The sequence below is a fragment of the Pelophylax lessonae genome, assembly GCF_965119305.1.
Source record: "Pelophylax lessonae genome assembly, chromosome: 12".
NCBI classification, from domain to species: domain Eukaryota; kingdom Metazoa; phylum Chordata; class Amphibia; order Anura; family Ranidae; genus Pelophylax; species Pelophylax lessonae.
The window spans coordinates 21790566-21806896 of NC_138779.1; the positions used below are offsets into that span (position 1 = coordinate 21790566).

A 16331-nucleotide genomic window follows, 5' to 3' on the forward strand; every position below is an offset into this window, starting at 1 on the left:
TCCATCATGCATCTAGGTAAGGAATGAATCTGGTAAAATCATAATATATTATTATATATATATATATATATATATATATATATATATATATATATATATGGGAAATGACTGTCTAAACCAAAGACTTAACTTAGCATCAGTCACCAAAGATGGCAGTATTGTGTTGCTCTTAGATTCAGTATATAGCAATATAACAAATAAACTTTGAACCTTATATTGACAAAGATCCTATAATCCCAGACATTCTAGACTAGACATCTGGCAAGGTCAGAAAAGTTTTATGACTAATTTACCACTTACAATTTACAAATGTTTACTGAAGCCTTTCTTGACATGTAGAGATGAGTCATCAATATCAGTTAAAGCTAGAATTTAGCAAGAATGAAACAACTATAATATATAAAGTTTTCCTACATATCTATGTATGTTATTCATATATATATATTTAATTGTTAAAATTCTTTTACACATAGGATTATAATGTATCAGTAAATCTTATTTTTAAATGGGTTCAAACACAGAATACTTGACCAGTGTTTTATGATCACCACCCAAACAAGATTATCTTGGTATAGCGTCAGCTAGACTTTATCTAAAGAAAGTTAAACAGACTATTTATTTATTACCTTAGGTCAACACAGCATGTTTGGGTAAACCTTTTAGAAATCTGTTGAATAGACACTTTTGCCTAAAAGGGAGTTTAAACTTTCAGTGACCTTCTAAAAATATGGAGGCCACTGCTTAAAGTTTCTATATAGAATAGAATATCTATATATGACTATGCCAAAATTAAATTTTTCCTTTAGTTGATCTCCCCAATAATTCTGACAAGTGCTTAAATATTAATATAAATATATTTAGTGCATTCATTCTCTTCTAAAAAATAAAGTGCAAAGTTTAAAACATTCTCAACAAATTGGTGCTGAATTAATAAAAATATAAAGTACATAAGAATGCAGGTGATCTCAAAAATAAAGTGCAATAATTGCTTCATGCACAACCAAGTGTGACTTTTAAAAAATGATTTAGTGCCCCATGTCTCTTTTTTAAAAATTGTTTCAAATCCAAAAAATAGTATTTAATTCATTAAGTCCATCCAAATGATTTTGCCAAGTGATATTTGCTCCTAATAACCCTAATACTCTATGCTCGGTGTTGCTTGTTCCACCACCTGGTGCAAAATTGGCCACTCACCAAATGCACTCAGGCCACTAAGGACCTATAATGGCCTGTAGTATCCCTCTAAAAAAGCAGCTCCACCTATGGTAGCTGGGATCCCATACAGGGAGTGTTCACAATCCAGTGATAAATTCTCTCAAGAAAAAGCTACAAGGACTTCATTGCGCAATGCCCTTTAAAACTTCAATAACAAGTAAAAAGCCAGTAAACTCACATTTTAGATTTATCTTTCAATATGAATTGCACTGTTCATTTAAATTAATTAAGCACAGGGGCGTAACTACAGGGGTTGCAATTGAAACTGTGCCCCATGCTCCAGGGGGCCTGTGTGGCTCCCTTGTACACCTGGATAGGAGGGGGCAGCATGTAGATAAATCACTGTCCTCCTTTTTCCTCCTGTAGCTGCAGGAGGAAAATGGAGGAGATTGATTCCTCTGTATGCTGATAACAAAAAAAGAAAAAAGTGGAAAGCCGCAAGCACAAATAGCAGTACCACGGACACAGAATTAGGAAATTATGTAAATAGAGGTGTCCTGGTAAACCCCTTCACTCACCGCGGTGTCAATTGTACAGCGCAAATGAGTGATACTCTTAATGGTAAAATGGTATGCTGCCCCCGCCACTCCTCCTATCCAGTTCACTTGTGTTCTGCTGTCTCTGGGCTAGGGACCGACCGATATCGGTTTTTCGCTGCCGATACCGATACTGATATTTTGCCCATTTCATACCGATATGGGCCGATATTTTGTACATTTAAAGTTTTGCAAAATAAACACAAATTTCGACACAAATCTGTTACTGAACATGTAAATGTTTTTTTATTAATATTTTTAACATTAAGGGCTGTTAATAAGCTGCATAAACATTGATATGAAAAGTGCACTTGCAGGGACATCAGTTTCACATAATCTGATTGTGAATGATGCATTAACTGCTGCGGTAGTGCACTGCAATGATTTTAAATCACTAACTGCAGTCAGTGCAAAACTGCTAGAAAAAAAGCTGGACAACAACAAACAGCTAGACAGTGGATTGGAGTCAGTGGACTACTGCTGCAATAGTGCACTCACTCCAATGATTTTTATCACTACGGCAGTCAGTGCAAAACTGCTAGAAAAAAAGCTAGACAGTGGATTGGACTGGAGTCAGTGGACTACTGCTGCAGTAGTGCACTCACTGCAATGATTTTAATCATTACTGCAGTCAGTGCAAAACTGCTAGAAAAAAGCTAGATAAAAGCTAGACAAAAGCTAGACAGTGGATTGGAGTGGACACTAGTACTACTACACTTTTCAATACTCCCAGTTAAGTAGAACAATATTATACTGCAGAACATTTCAGCATGTTCATGATCACCTGTTAAACGGCTTCTGTTTTTTTTCATATAATGCTGCCAGTTCATTAACATGCTCACTTGGTACAGGAGGAGAGGAGGAGCAGAGAGAGAGAGAGGTATCTTCTAGCATGGGAAGCAAGTCTTTTGTAGCGTGCCTCATTTTCTTTCCACCACTGAAGAGGATCACCACTTCTTCTGTCAATTACTGGTTCCTTCAAATAGAGATGAAGTTCTTCATCCAGGCTCATTATTGCAGATTCAGAAGAATCCTCAGCATGAGGCCCCAATAAAACACTGAAAATGTCATTATCAATTCGACCACGATGAAGAAGATTCTCTTCCGGTCGTTGTTGTCTTTTTGGACATTTATATGTTTTTGCAGCATGCTGCTCTTTCAGATTATAAAAATGCTGTTCTGTACTTGTCTTTTCAACAGGAACCTCCTGCACCTCCTGTTGAATATCTTCTGTTAGCCACTGTTTTGCCTTGGCCAATACATCATCAGAAGAGAAAGCATGGTTCATATATCGAGAATTCAAAAGACTTGCCAGCACAACATTTTTAATCTCTTCATGCTTCTCAAAACATATATCAATCAAAGCTCTCTGGCTTGACAGACCATCATTTGAAAGTTGGAGGGTGTTGTGTGCCATGACACTGAGGTCTGATATATCAGCAAGCCTCATTCGTTTCCGCATGTTTGCTCCGCTGTCTCGAAGGAGCACAAGCATCACTCGGTCTTTGGTGATTCCCCATTCTTCAAGCACGCCTAGAAACATTTTTCTACTGTACTCCCCAGTGTGGGATCTTTGCATCACTTTTGTATTCAAGACCAATTGCCTTTTTGTCCATCCGCTGTCAATGAAGTGACATGTAAGGATCATTAGTGACTCTGTTTGTCCTGACCAGCAGTCAGTCATGAATGAGAGTGAGTTGCCAGCATTCTCTGGTTGCAGCATAGCCTTTACTTTCTCAGCGACCTTTTGGTGAATCTTTCCCAGCATTTCGGTTCGATAATACTTCTCACTCTTCAGTGTGTACCTTGACTCAAGTATGGACCTCAGCCGCTTAAATCGTGAGTCAGAAACCATTGTAAATGGCTGGTTATCAGTGACCATCATCTCTGTGATTACTCTGTCCAGCAGTTGGGATCTTCCATCTGAATCTAGTCAGTGACACCTGTTTTTTTCTGAAACATATCTGTTATTGTTGCCTGGGATAGTGGAGGAGGTATTTCAAAATCACATTGATCTTCATTTTGTTTTTTCTGTGCTGCATGATATAATTCAATATGATGAACTCTTAGATGGGCCCAAAGATTTAAAGTATTTTTGCTTTTTGCAGTTAGTGATCCCATGCTTATATTATTTGTACATGTGTTGCATGCTGCTGCTTTTCCTGGAGATGGTTGAGACGAGAAATAGTCCCAGACCACACTTTTACTTTTTCTGTCTTCATCCATCTCAATTGCAAATTGAAAGAGACAATAAGGTTAAAAAAATGGCTGGCTGGCTGGCTGCTGGCACCCTGCCCTGCTGTGGGTGGCTTGCTGGCATCTTGTTGTGGGTCGGTGGCTGACGCCTGACAGTGTGGGTGGCTTGCTGGCACCCTGTTGTGGGGTGGCTGGCTGCTTTCAACCTGTTGTGGGTCGGTGGCTGACGCCTGGCAGTGTGGGTTCCTTGCTGGCACCCTGTTGTGGGGTGGCTGACGCCTGACAGTGTGGGTGGCTTGCTGGCACCCTGTTGTGGGGTGGCTGGCTGCTGTCACCCTGTTGTGGGTCGGTGGCTGACGCCTGGCACTGTGGGTGGCTTGCTGGCACCCTGTTGTGGGGTGGCTGACTGCTGTCACCCTGTTGTGGGTCGGTGGCTGACGCCTGGCAGTGTGGGTGTCTGGCTGGCACCCTGTTGTGGGTCGGTGGCTGACGCCTGGCAGTGTGGGTGGCTTGCTGGCACTCTGTTGTGGGTCGGTAGCTGACAGCTGGCAGTGTGGGTGGCTGGCTTGGTGTCACCCTGTTGTGGGTGGCTGGCTTGGTGTCACCCTGTTGTGGGTGGCTGGCTTGGTGTCACCCTGTGGTGGGTGGCTGGCTGGCTTGGTGTCACCCTGTTGTGGGTGGCTGGCTTGCTGGAACATTGTGGTGGGTGGCAGGCTTGGTGTCACCCTGTTGTGGGTGGCTGGCTTTCTGGAACACTGTGGTGGGTGGCTGGCTTGGTGTCACCCTGTTGTGGGTGGCTGTCTTGCTGGAACACTGTTGTGGGTGGCTGGCTTTGTGTCACCCTGTTGTGGGTGGCTGGCTTGCTGGAACACTGTGGTGGGTGGCTGGCTTGGTGTCACCCTGTTGTGGGTGGCTGGCTTGGTGTCACCCTGTTGTGGGTGGTTGGCTTGGTGTGACTCACCCTGGCCTGTTGTGGGTGGCTGGCTTGCTGGAACACTGTGGGTGGCTGGCTTGCTGGAACCCTGTTGTGGGGTGGGTGGCTGGATGCTGGCCTGGCACCCTGTTGTGGGTTGATGGGTGGCAGCTGGCACCCTTCTGTGGCTGGCTGGCACCCTGTGGTGGGTGGCTGAGGCCAGAGCCTGTGGGTGGCTAGCTGGCAGGCACCATGACTGGACTGCAGCTGCACACACTGTCTGAGGCTGTCAGAGGCCTGAGAGGCAGTCTTAGAAGGCAGAAAGTGTCGAATGATAGGCCCAGCGCGCAGAGACACATGAAGCAGCACACGCAATGACGTCACGTATGCGCCGCGCAGAATATCTGCAATATTGGTAACTTCCGGGGCCGATTCCGATATATCAGGGAAAGTGCATATCAGCCCTCGATATATCGGCCTTGCCGATGATCGGATGATCACTACTCTGGGCCCCTATGTGCTCCCCTGCCCCCCCCCCTACTGTGCTGCCCCCACCCCACTGTGCTCCCTCCCCTCTCCTGCTGGCTGCTGCAGGGGATGTGTCACAATAGAGAACCAGGAAGGGGTCTGTAAATATGTAATTTACCAGCTCCTTCCTTTTCTGAATGGAGAGAGTCATAGTCAGTGACATTGTAAAAATAAAATAAAATGATAAAAAATGATACAATTAAAATACCAAAAAATAAAAACTACTGACACCAGTGGGTGAACTTCCAGGATCGCAAAGGTCTCACTTGCAACCGGGCCCTGGCATTCCACCACCCTGGGGAGGCCCCAAGATGGCAGGAAGGGGGGCCACTGCAGAACTTGTGAAAGGGTCCTGCTGCAGGACCATAATAAAGGGCCCCAGGATCAGTGGGAAGAGCCCCAGGCTTGAAGGGAAGGGCAAGGGGTCCGGGGGCCCTTCATGGTTTCTTGCATCGGGGCCCTGAAGGTTCTAGTTACGCCTCTGATTAAGCACAATATCAGTTATCAACATTTTATATTCAATATTTTGACTGTGTGCTAGTTAGTAGCAGCGCCTCACTGATTACCCTCTGTACAATGTGTGACATCTGGGATATAATCTCTGCTTACTTCCTTCTGTGTTACATTTGTATTGCGCTGCCTTAATGCAATGCATGTTAGTGTGCAGCATACTGTCAGTTAACAGACCGCAAAGATGCAAATGTGTATTCGTAAAATATTTAGTCACTAATACAACTGTCAAAGGACAGCATGCTCACAGTTATGTCCCTTTGCAGTATTTCCTGCTGGGATCCTTCAACCCCCATTCTTCAGCAAGCATCAACCTCAAGCTTTGAATTTCGGTGGAATAGGCATGGTCATCGGTCACGAAATCACTCATGGATTTGATGATAACGGTAACCCAATGAGTGTTTAATGCAGTGGTGACTAGGTGGCTGGAGGTGTGATTGCCGTCATCCCTATATATATGTTACAGAACAGTTAGGAGATCCTCAAGAAATGGGATTTTTAAGGCAATCAAAACAATTTAATAAAAAATAAATTTTAATGAGAAAATATTTAAAAACCGATCACAGTCATGATTAGAATAAAAACACGCAGCGTATACTTGGATGATAAGAGAATTAACAAAAAAATATTAGATACTCAAGTAGCAAAGTATGGCATTCCCAAGCACAGCTGATAATCAGCTTGGATGAAATTGTTGCATGGGGAAAAATCCAACGCGTTTCGATATATCAGTTACTGTCAAATCTTCTTCAGGGATTATTTTGCCATTTTTATTCTTAGTAAAGCCATTTAGCGTGGATTAGTGATCGACCGATATAATTTTTCATTGCCGATACCGATATTTTGGTCATCGCGTATCAGTATCGGCCGATATGGGCCGATATTTTCGTACATTTAAAAAAATGTTCTTTTTTTTTTTTTTTACTTGACAGGTACTTTTGTGGCAGGATCTGGGGGTCTAAAAGACCCCAAACTCCTCCCCTGCACTTAAAAGATTTTAAAATGCCAAGTTTGGCCGTTTTTTTTAATCTGGCGCCGAGTACCCGGAAGTGATGTCATGACATCACTTCCGGGTTCTTGCATGGAGACCAGATCAGAGCCGAATGTGGCTTTGATCGGGTCTTCGTGGGTCGGGAGACCCGGGCGTGCCGCGGGAGGGGGGGATGTCCCCTCCTGCTCCTTGTAATGACAGCCGAGCGGCTTCTCATTATAAGACAGGGTACCGGGGTGATGCCTCTAGTTGCAGGAATCACTCTGGTACAAGCACTTTCTGAAATATCGGTAATATCGGGCACCTTGGAAAGTGCATATCGGCTTTGCCGATAATCGGTCGATCCCTAGTGTGGATCCATCCATAAGAAGGAAGTCCCCCCAAGTGTGGCCAGACATTGCAAACGGGATCACTTGACATATAAATTCAATTCCAAAAGCCCAAAAGGGGAAAATAGATATTTCTAGCAAAAACCAAACACAAGGACATTGAGTTGTGATTAGACCAGATTGAGGTGGCCCAGAAGCCAAGCAACAGCAGGGCGCCTCAAAATATGAAAGAACCACGGGGAAGTCATCGGAGAGGGCAGTGCAATCTATCTCTCCTCTGCAGGAGGGGGGAGCCGTAAATGGCCATTTGACATTAACTGATATATCAAAACGCTTTGGATTTTTCCCATGCAACAATTTCATCCAAGCTGATTATCAGCTGTGCTCGGGAATGCCATTCTTTGCTACTTGAGTATCTAATATTTTTGTTAATTCTCTTATCCAAGTATACGCGTGTTTTTATTCCAATCATGACTGTGATCGGTTTTTAAATATTTTCTCATTAAAATGAACTTTATAAAATGTATTTTATTAAAATTAATTATTAAAATTAATTAATATAAAATTAATTTTATATTAAATTGTTTTGATTGCCTTAAAAATCAAATTTCTTGAGGATCTCCTAAAATTGTTCTGTAACCCAATGAGTGTTTTTTCCTTTGTTGATGAAGAACTGATAGGATCAAAACCCTAAAATGATTAAATGTAATTATTCAACACAGGCAGAAATTTTGACAAGGATGGAAACATGTTCGACTGGTGGAGTAATTATTCAGCGATGCACTTTAAGGAGCAGTCCCGTTGTATGGTCTACCAATACGGCAACTATACATGGGATTTGGCTGGTGGACAAAACGTAAGTACCTTTGTTCTTTTATGATCTTGTAAATATAGAAGAGCATTCCAGAATCCAGACCACTGGCTCAAAGCAATATGTGGCTGTCAGTGACATTTAAGCACTGCACAAACTGTTGGCTCTATATAAATACTGTAAAATAATAATATAATATGATTAAACCCTCAGTATTTTCAAGCATTTGCAGCAGCTGTTTCTTGATTGGTTCTATGCATGAAGGTAAAAAATCTTCTCTGTGCAGCCCCCCCCCACAGTACTTACCTGAGCTCCATCTCGATCCAGCAGGTAAGAAAAAGGGGGTGGGGGGGCTGGGGGGCAGCTGAGCACAGAAGGTTTTTCACCTTAATACATAGAATGCATTAAGGTGAAAAACCTTAAGGCTTTAGAATTACTTTCAAGCCAAACTAAACTCTATCTGAAAACACTATTTAATTCATTTTTAACCACTTGCCGACCAGCCGCCATTGTTTTACTGTGGTAGGTCAGCTCTGTCTCGCGAAGCGACGTACCTGTACGTCGCTTCGCAGGACTGCTAGCAGGGGCGCACGTGCCTATTCAACACAGGGGAAGCTGATCAGCTGGGGTTTGCGGCTGCAATTGCTCCCCGTGGAGACAGAATGGCGGTCTGCCGTTGTAAACATGTGAGTATCATAGGTGTATTTTTTATGCTAGAGACAGAATATCAACCAAAACTCCAGAAAAAAAACACATGAAACAAATGCTATAAATTAAGTTAATATATAGAAAAAAACACTGAATAAAATGTAAAGTGATCCTCTGCACTTAGGAGTAAGAAATATATCAATAAATCAAAATAAATCAATATAACTAAATAAAATCGAAAATTCAAAATATCAAATTTCAAACTTGCTGCTACTTAATAAATAATAATATGTAAATGAAATAACTAAATGCCAAAAATTGACCGAAATTTCAGTAGCGCAGGGATGGTGATACCCTCCTACCATCCAAATATATAAACCAGTGCAGATACACATCTACAACCATAAATAACTTAATGTATAGATATTAAGATAAATACATAGACACATGGATAAATGCATAAAATCAAAATATCATAAAATCAAAACCAATAAGAGTCCATCCAAAAGTCCAAAGAACAGATGGTGTATAGAGCAGAAAAGGTATTCTCCTCCAAACGGGATCGCTGATGCAAATCACTGGTGAAATTTTAATGGGGACATCCTCATTCGCCACCACCACAGTGCCAGGAATGTAGTTAAATTGCAGACTCACCAGAAATAAATGCCTCCCCACAGTGGTCACCCAGAGGGGAATGTTTTTTTCTCAACAAAAGTGGAGTTAACCAACCAGCTTTAACTTCAACCAAAAATGTGGCAGCCATACTGACATGTGTTTTCACATATATCTCTATTTTCAGATTCTCTTTAAAAATAGCTACACAGATCGCTTTATGTTTGTTGAATTACAATCCTGCAGACAAAGTTCTTGTCTGATGTTCCAAAAATACCCATGTTTTATGGGGTGATGACAGGTCCACTTTAAAGCTTTTACCTCTAAGCCCCTGTCTCTGCTTTTCCCAATAAATCTGCTAATTTTAGTGCACTGGCTCTATAAAGCATGAAATGAAAGTCAGGTTTTTTATTACTGGCAGAATTATAAAAAATAAATAAAAATGTACACTTTCAGGTTAGCGGTATCATCACGCTGGGAGAAAATATTGCAGACAACGGAGGAGTTCGACAAGCCTACAAGGTAGGGCGAGATTTTTTTTTTCTCTGCAGTTGGGAATGGTGAGAGTGGTGACATTGAGATGTCACAATAATTAATGTCTGTCATGGTATTTAAAGAGCGGACACACTTTTTAATGTGAGTTAGTTACAGTGTCAGCTTAGTGGAGCCCACTCATCCCTCTTTATTTCTATCCTTCTCTTTACCCAACTTTATTTTATCTAATAGAATTTTTAAAACAGATGAGTCTCTTTTTTCCTTATATAATGTTAGAGTTTTTCCCATGCAAAGCAACAAGCTCACTTTAATGCCTCCTACCCCAGCAGCAGAAACAAACTTTCTCTATCGTTCATCGAAAGACGCAGCTCCGTATCTTCTTAGACCATTGGGGTATGCTCCTCCAATCAGGAATAGGACACTAGGCAGGAAAAAGCTTTTCCACACCTATGGGGGCTGTCCCTGCAGGCATAACCCCACACACTCTGCTACAGCAGCCAGTTTTGTTTCTGCCTGGTTTAGGAATAGGACCTAGTTCCCTGCTGGGAATTCGGTCTTAGCTATAATAGGGAAATTTGTTATTTTGTGAGGACCTTGTAAGGGGTTGGCTGCGTCTGCTGCGACTATTTCCAGGTGGATCAGGCAGATGGTTGTTCAGGCTTATTAGCTAAAGGGTCAGGTTCCTCCATTCCCAGTGATGGCACATTTTACTAGAGCGCTGAGTTCCTCCTGGGCTTTTCGCCATCAGGCGTCAGTGATGCAAGTTTGCAAGGTGGCAACTTGGTCATCTGTGCATACGTTCACTAAATTCTACAAAGTTGATGTGTTGGCATCTTCAGATGCCTCCTTTGGCTGCATGGTTTTGCAGGCTGCTGTTTAAAGAAAATCTTTTTTTTTCTCTTTGAGGGTGTATGCTTTTGCTAGTTGAACTCCAGTTGTTCCTGGTTGAGCTCCATATTACCTGGTTGGCTACGTTTAGCCTTTGGGGAGTTACATTCTTTTTTCCATTGTCTTCCCACCCCTCATGAAAATACTACTTTGGGAAATCCTAATGGTCTAAGAAGATATGGAGCTGCGTCTGTCGATGAACGATAGAGAAAACTGGATTTTTGTACTTACCGTAAAATCCTTTTCTCTGAAGTTCATCGACAGACGCAGCACCCGCCCCTTTGCTTCTGAGTGTGTGGGGTTTTTTGTCTTCTAAACACTGCTTGCAACGAAACTGGCTGCTGTAGCAGAATGTGTGGGGTTATGCCTGCAGGGATAGCCCCCATAGGCGTGGTAAAGCTTTTTCCTGCCTAGTGTCCTATTCCTGATTGGAGGAGCATAACTCAGTGGTCTAAGAAGATATGGAGCTGCGTCTGTTGATGAACTTCAGAGAAAAGGATTTTACAGTGAGTACAAATATCCAGTTTTCTCTTCACTCTCCCACTGCTCTGTTCAGTCACTGGGTGTGAAGGAAAGCCTTGTGTATGGAGTTTACACAGGGCTATGAACTCCCTATGTGACAGTATTAAAGCGGTAGTGTACCGCTTTTTTTGACTTTTAACTACAGGTAAGCCTATAATAAGGCTTACCTGTAGGTACAATTAATATCTCCTAAACCTGCCCGGTTTAGGAGATATTACCACTGCATGCAGCCGCTGACGAGTGCGGCGCATGCGCTCTGAAGGTCCGGCGGACCTTCAGAGTTCCTTGCCAGGAATTACCGGAAAATTACTCCCGCGCGCATGCGGCTCCGGCCACTCACAGCGCCGGAGCCGCGGAACCCGGAAGAGACGCCGTGGGATCATGTCCGCTCCCACAGCGGTGTCCGGGGGTCCGTGTCGGGGCTTCGTTCTAAGGTAAGTAATTCATAATGAGCTAGTATACGATGCATACTAGCTCATTATGCCTTTGTCTTGCAGGGTTTTTTTTTTTTTTCATTAGAGTTTACTACCGCTTTAATTGGCCCAGAGCTGTCATAAGAGGTGAGTCATATGCTCTTCCGTACCCAGAAGTATTGGGTATTTCTGTCATCTCAAAATCCTGAATGGAGCAGTGAGGAAACTATGGAAAGGTAAGTATATTGAGCATTAAAGCAAACTTGTGTTTTCCCCATAAATGCTTGAGGTGCTTGTAGGCAAATTAGTGCGACAGAAACAATTGAATACTGTCCGTGATACATTTTTTTATTTGCACTGAAATACAATTTTTCAGGACAAGCTTTCGGGTGTACCCCCTTCTTCAAGGTCCCGGTACTATATTGAGAAGCAAAAAGATGGGATTTTTGAGGTGCCAAAAATAATTCATAATTAATCAAAATCCTCTGTCTGCTGTCCAGGAGTGACTGCTTTTTGGAATATACTGTATATCCGAGATACTGAGATACTTACCCTGAAGTCCACTTGTTGGCTTGTAGGCATTTGTTGAAGCACATATTCGGTGAATGAACTGATTTATACACCTTCTGGTAGTCATCTTACTGATCCCTTTTTGGGCCTCTGTTCCTGTTCCCATTTTTGGGTGTATTCACATGCTATTCTTGTGCCATTTGGACCTCTATATGGATTCTCTAATTTGCCCCCCTGCAGTTTGCTGATATCTCCTCCCAGATCACTCTTTCAATATGCTGATTTTGCACATTTAGCTAGTTTGTATGCTGGACTCATTTAGGTCTCCTGAGGAAGTCAATGGTTGGCGAAACATGTAGAGCTGAAGTTACCACATACACACATCAATCATATGAATATCGTGCAAGGGTTTTAATCCATGTATATTTTTTAAATTTGTAATGTTTTCAATAAAAACTTTGCTATTTTTTAAAATTTTGATTAATTTTGAATTATTTTTGGCACCTCAAAAATCCCCCTTTTTTTTGCTTCCCAATACATTGATTCTAAATTAAGGGATGTGGTGCACCTAGCTATTAGGCACCTAGTGGACATATTTTGCAGTAGATCAGTACTGCTTGGACTTTGAAGAAGAGGGCACACCCCGAAAGCTTGTCCTAAAAATTGTATGATAGTGCAAATAAAAGAAGTATCATGGACAGTACCCCCATACATATAATAGTTGAATTTGGACCTCCAAAATGTGTTGGCTACTTTTTCAATTGTTCCTTTGGCCCTTACTGGAATAAAGTCGTGTCTGCAAGTTTTAATGGTGAACAATTTCCTTGCAAATTTAAAATTCTATTTCAGCCTTTATTCCTTTAGTAAATTACCTCCAATGTGCGTATGAATAAGCACTTGACAGGGGTCGACAGAAGACCTCTGACCCATGACACTCAAGCTAAAGTCACTCAGATAACAAAGGTAAAAGTAATGTAAATAAAGAATTAAGTCCCCGTTCACACTGGGGCGACCTGTGAGGCGACCTGGTCGCCTCACAGGTCGCCGTAGGTCGCCTTCCATAGGGAAGCTGTGGACCCGTTCTAATAGGAGCGACACAAGTCGCTCCGACTTAGAAAAAGGGTCCGGAGCTTCTTTGGGGCGACCCGGAGCGACCGTCATAGACTTCAATGTTATGAAGTCCGTGCCGGCCACTCCGAGGTCGCGGCACGCTGCTCGCACCGCAACCTCGGAGGTCGCCCCGGGAAGTCGGATCGCGGCAATGTGAACGGGGCTTTAGTCTACACAGGTATAAAAGTCTAAAACCAAACAATCAGATTGTTGCATGGGTCCAAATGTAACTTGTTCTTTTTAAGCCCATAGCCTGTGGTTATATAGGGACTAAACTACCCTGCTTGCCCAGAGAGTGTGGCTACTAATCAGCACCAAATACATACATATGATAGTTACTGGTCTGTGAGAGTTTACAGACCAGTAATTTATCTGTTGCCGTTCTTTTTTTCAGAAAGGTATTGTAAGTAAAAGCATTTTCAACCCATTGTTAAAGCCTCAGTTCTCTCAAAATGAAAGTTATTCACTAAGAACCCTACTGGCTGACTATCAGCCTTTAGATAGTCCACCTCCTTCCATGATATTGCAAGCCTCTAGGCCAGTGATGGAGAACCTTGGCACCCCAGATGTTTTGAAACTACATTTCCAATGATTCTCGTGCACTCTGCAATATAGTTGAGCATTATGGGAAATGTAGTTCCAAAACATCTGGGGTGCCAAGGTTTGCCATCACTGCTGTAGGCCAATTGTACCTGCTCTAAGTGTGGCCATATTGTTAGTGGTTGAAGTTCTGGGCTGAGACTGAAGGGTTGTTCTCTTGGAGGGAATGCTGCAATTGATGTCAAGGCAACATCTTGCCTTTTTTTAATAAAAACACATTCAACTTGTAAAGCCTGAGATCCCCATCTACATGTTTTAGAATATACTATATGTGTTATATTATGTAACACTGTGAACAATTACTTATTACTTTGCCCTCAAACCAGTGATGCCCTTAGCTAGTACATAGGTTTTACTATGGTTTCTTACTGCATTTTACAGTTTTCTTTGTGATTTTTTTCTTACTATGTGTTTATTCCAGGCATATCTGAAATGGGTGCAAAGACACGGTAAAGAGCCAAAGTTACCAGGACTGGATTTGACACACAAGCAGCTTTTCTTTTTAAATTTTGCACAGGTAATTTTTAATAAAATGCTTTTATAACTATTAAACCATGGATAATCTGTGACAACTTCTAGCACTAAGCATATGTAGGAATGGGGAGGGTAATGTGGCCCCTAGTGACTATCTGTAAATTATCCTTATTAAATTCCCAACTTTTCATCATTCAGAGAAACATTGAGCCATAGTTACATACTCTAGTTGGTTGGCTTAAAAAAAAGACACTTGTCCACCAACTTCAACCAAAAGACAAGTACATTAAGATTTTTGAAATCTCAGAAGCGTAAATTTACAGTTGATATAGAGCAGTGATCTCAAAATTGCAGCCGTAGGGCAAATGTGACCCTTTGCTTGCCTTTATCCGGCCCTTGGGGCACCGTTCTTCTCACTGATATGAGGCACTATTCCTTTTACTGGCAGAATTGATGATGCATCATTCCTCCCATTGACACCATTGATGAGGCACCAATCATTCCACTGACCCCAACAGTAGGGCATTTTTCCATCCACTGACCCCAACAGTAGGGCACTATTCCTTCCACTGACCCCAACAGTAGGGCAGTATTCCATCCACTGACCCCAACAGTAGGGCAGTATTCCATCCACTGACCCCAACAGTAGGGCACTATTCCTTCCACTGACCCCAACAGTAGGGCACTATTCCTTCCACTGACGCCAACAGTAGGGCACTATTCCATCCACTGACCCCAACAGTAGGGCACTATTCCATCCACTGACCCCAACAGTAGGGCACTATTCCATCCACTGACCCCAACAGTAGGGCACTATTCCATCCACTGACCCCAACAGTAGGGCACTATTCCTTCCACTGACCCCAACAGTAGGGCACTATTCCATCCACTGACGCCAACAGTAGGGCACTATTCCATCCACTGACGCCAACAGTAGGGCACTATTCCATCCACTGACCCCAACAGTAGGGCACTATTCCTTCCACTGACCCCAACAGTAGGGCACTATTCCTTCCACTGACCCCAACAGTAGGGTACTATTCTTTTCACTGACACCAATGATAGGGCACTATTCCTCTGCCTTCTGGGCACAGGCGTTATGTAATCTTTTTACCACCAAGATTGAGACAGTCTATTCCCACTAACACTGGGGCATTTTCTGCTCCCACCGACCACAGTCCAGCCCCCGTATTGTGTGAATGACAGTAAACTAGCACTTTGTTTAGAAAGTCTGGAGACCCGTGATATAGAGCAAGCCCAAAAAACTTTATAAAGTGTGGTCCAATTTGCTCCAACAGGGAACAGTCAGAAAAGTCCTTCTTGATCCCCAACAACAATTGAAGCCTTCCTGGATTAATATCCTATAGTACTATTTCTTATAGACATTAATAGTCAGTTATATTTTTTTGCATTTAGAAACACATCCAGACTTTTTGAAGCAATCTATAGAATTGGCTAGAACAAGCTCCTGTCAACATCTCTTTCACATTTTTACAGCTCTTACTTTAAAGAAGCTTTTCCATATGCAGAGATTAAACCTTATCTTCTTTAGGTGCAAAGAGTGCCCTAATGTGTTTTGCAGGGACCTTAAATTAACAACTTTGCACCAAGGTAACCATATGGACCATTTAGGTATTTATACAAGGTGACCATATTCAACCCTTTTCTCACAAGAGAATACATTTAGTTCAGTTAACCTGTCCTTATAGCTAGGGTCCCCCATGCTATTTATTAATTATTTGCTCTTGTATGCACCCTTTCCAGTTCTGCAACATCCTTTTTGTGTACCGGTACTGAAAACTGAATTGACAATTTAAGATGAAGTCTTACTAATGCTCTTTGGAGACTTTGTAGAGCCTTTGGTGGACCCAGAACAAGAATTTTAATAATGGGCTCCCTTATTATATTTTGTTAGGCTGACCATACGTGTTCAATTGTCATTGTCAATTTTCTGTTAGATTTACCAAAATCCATATATTAGGTCAAAACTAAACAACACTTTCAATTGTATCCTATAAGGCAGGCCTTTG

The 16331-nt window shown here is 42.3% G+C and overlaps 1 protein-coding gene across 2 annotated transcripts in view; it reads left to right on the forward strand.

Annotated features, from left to right (window-relative positions):
• MMEL1 (membrane metalloendopeptidase like 1) overlaps nt 1–16331 on the forward strand; it is a 324059-nt gene that overhangs the window by 288982 nt on the left and 18746 nt on the right. For both annotated transcript variants that reach the window (XM_082273303.1, XM_082273302.1), the window contains exons 17-20: nt 6165–6284; nt 7941–8074; nt 9746–9811; nt 14249–14344. In XM_082273303.1, the coding sequence (XP_082129429.1) occupies nt 6165–6284; nt 7941–8074; nt 9746–9811; nt 14249–14344 (416 nt within the window). The remainder of the gene's footprint in view (nt 1–6164; nt 6285–7940; nt 8075–9745; nt 9812–14248; nt 14345–16331) is intronic.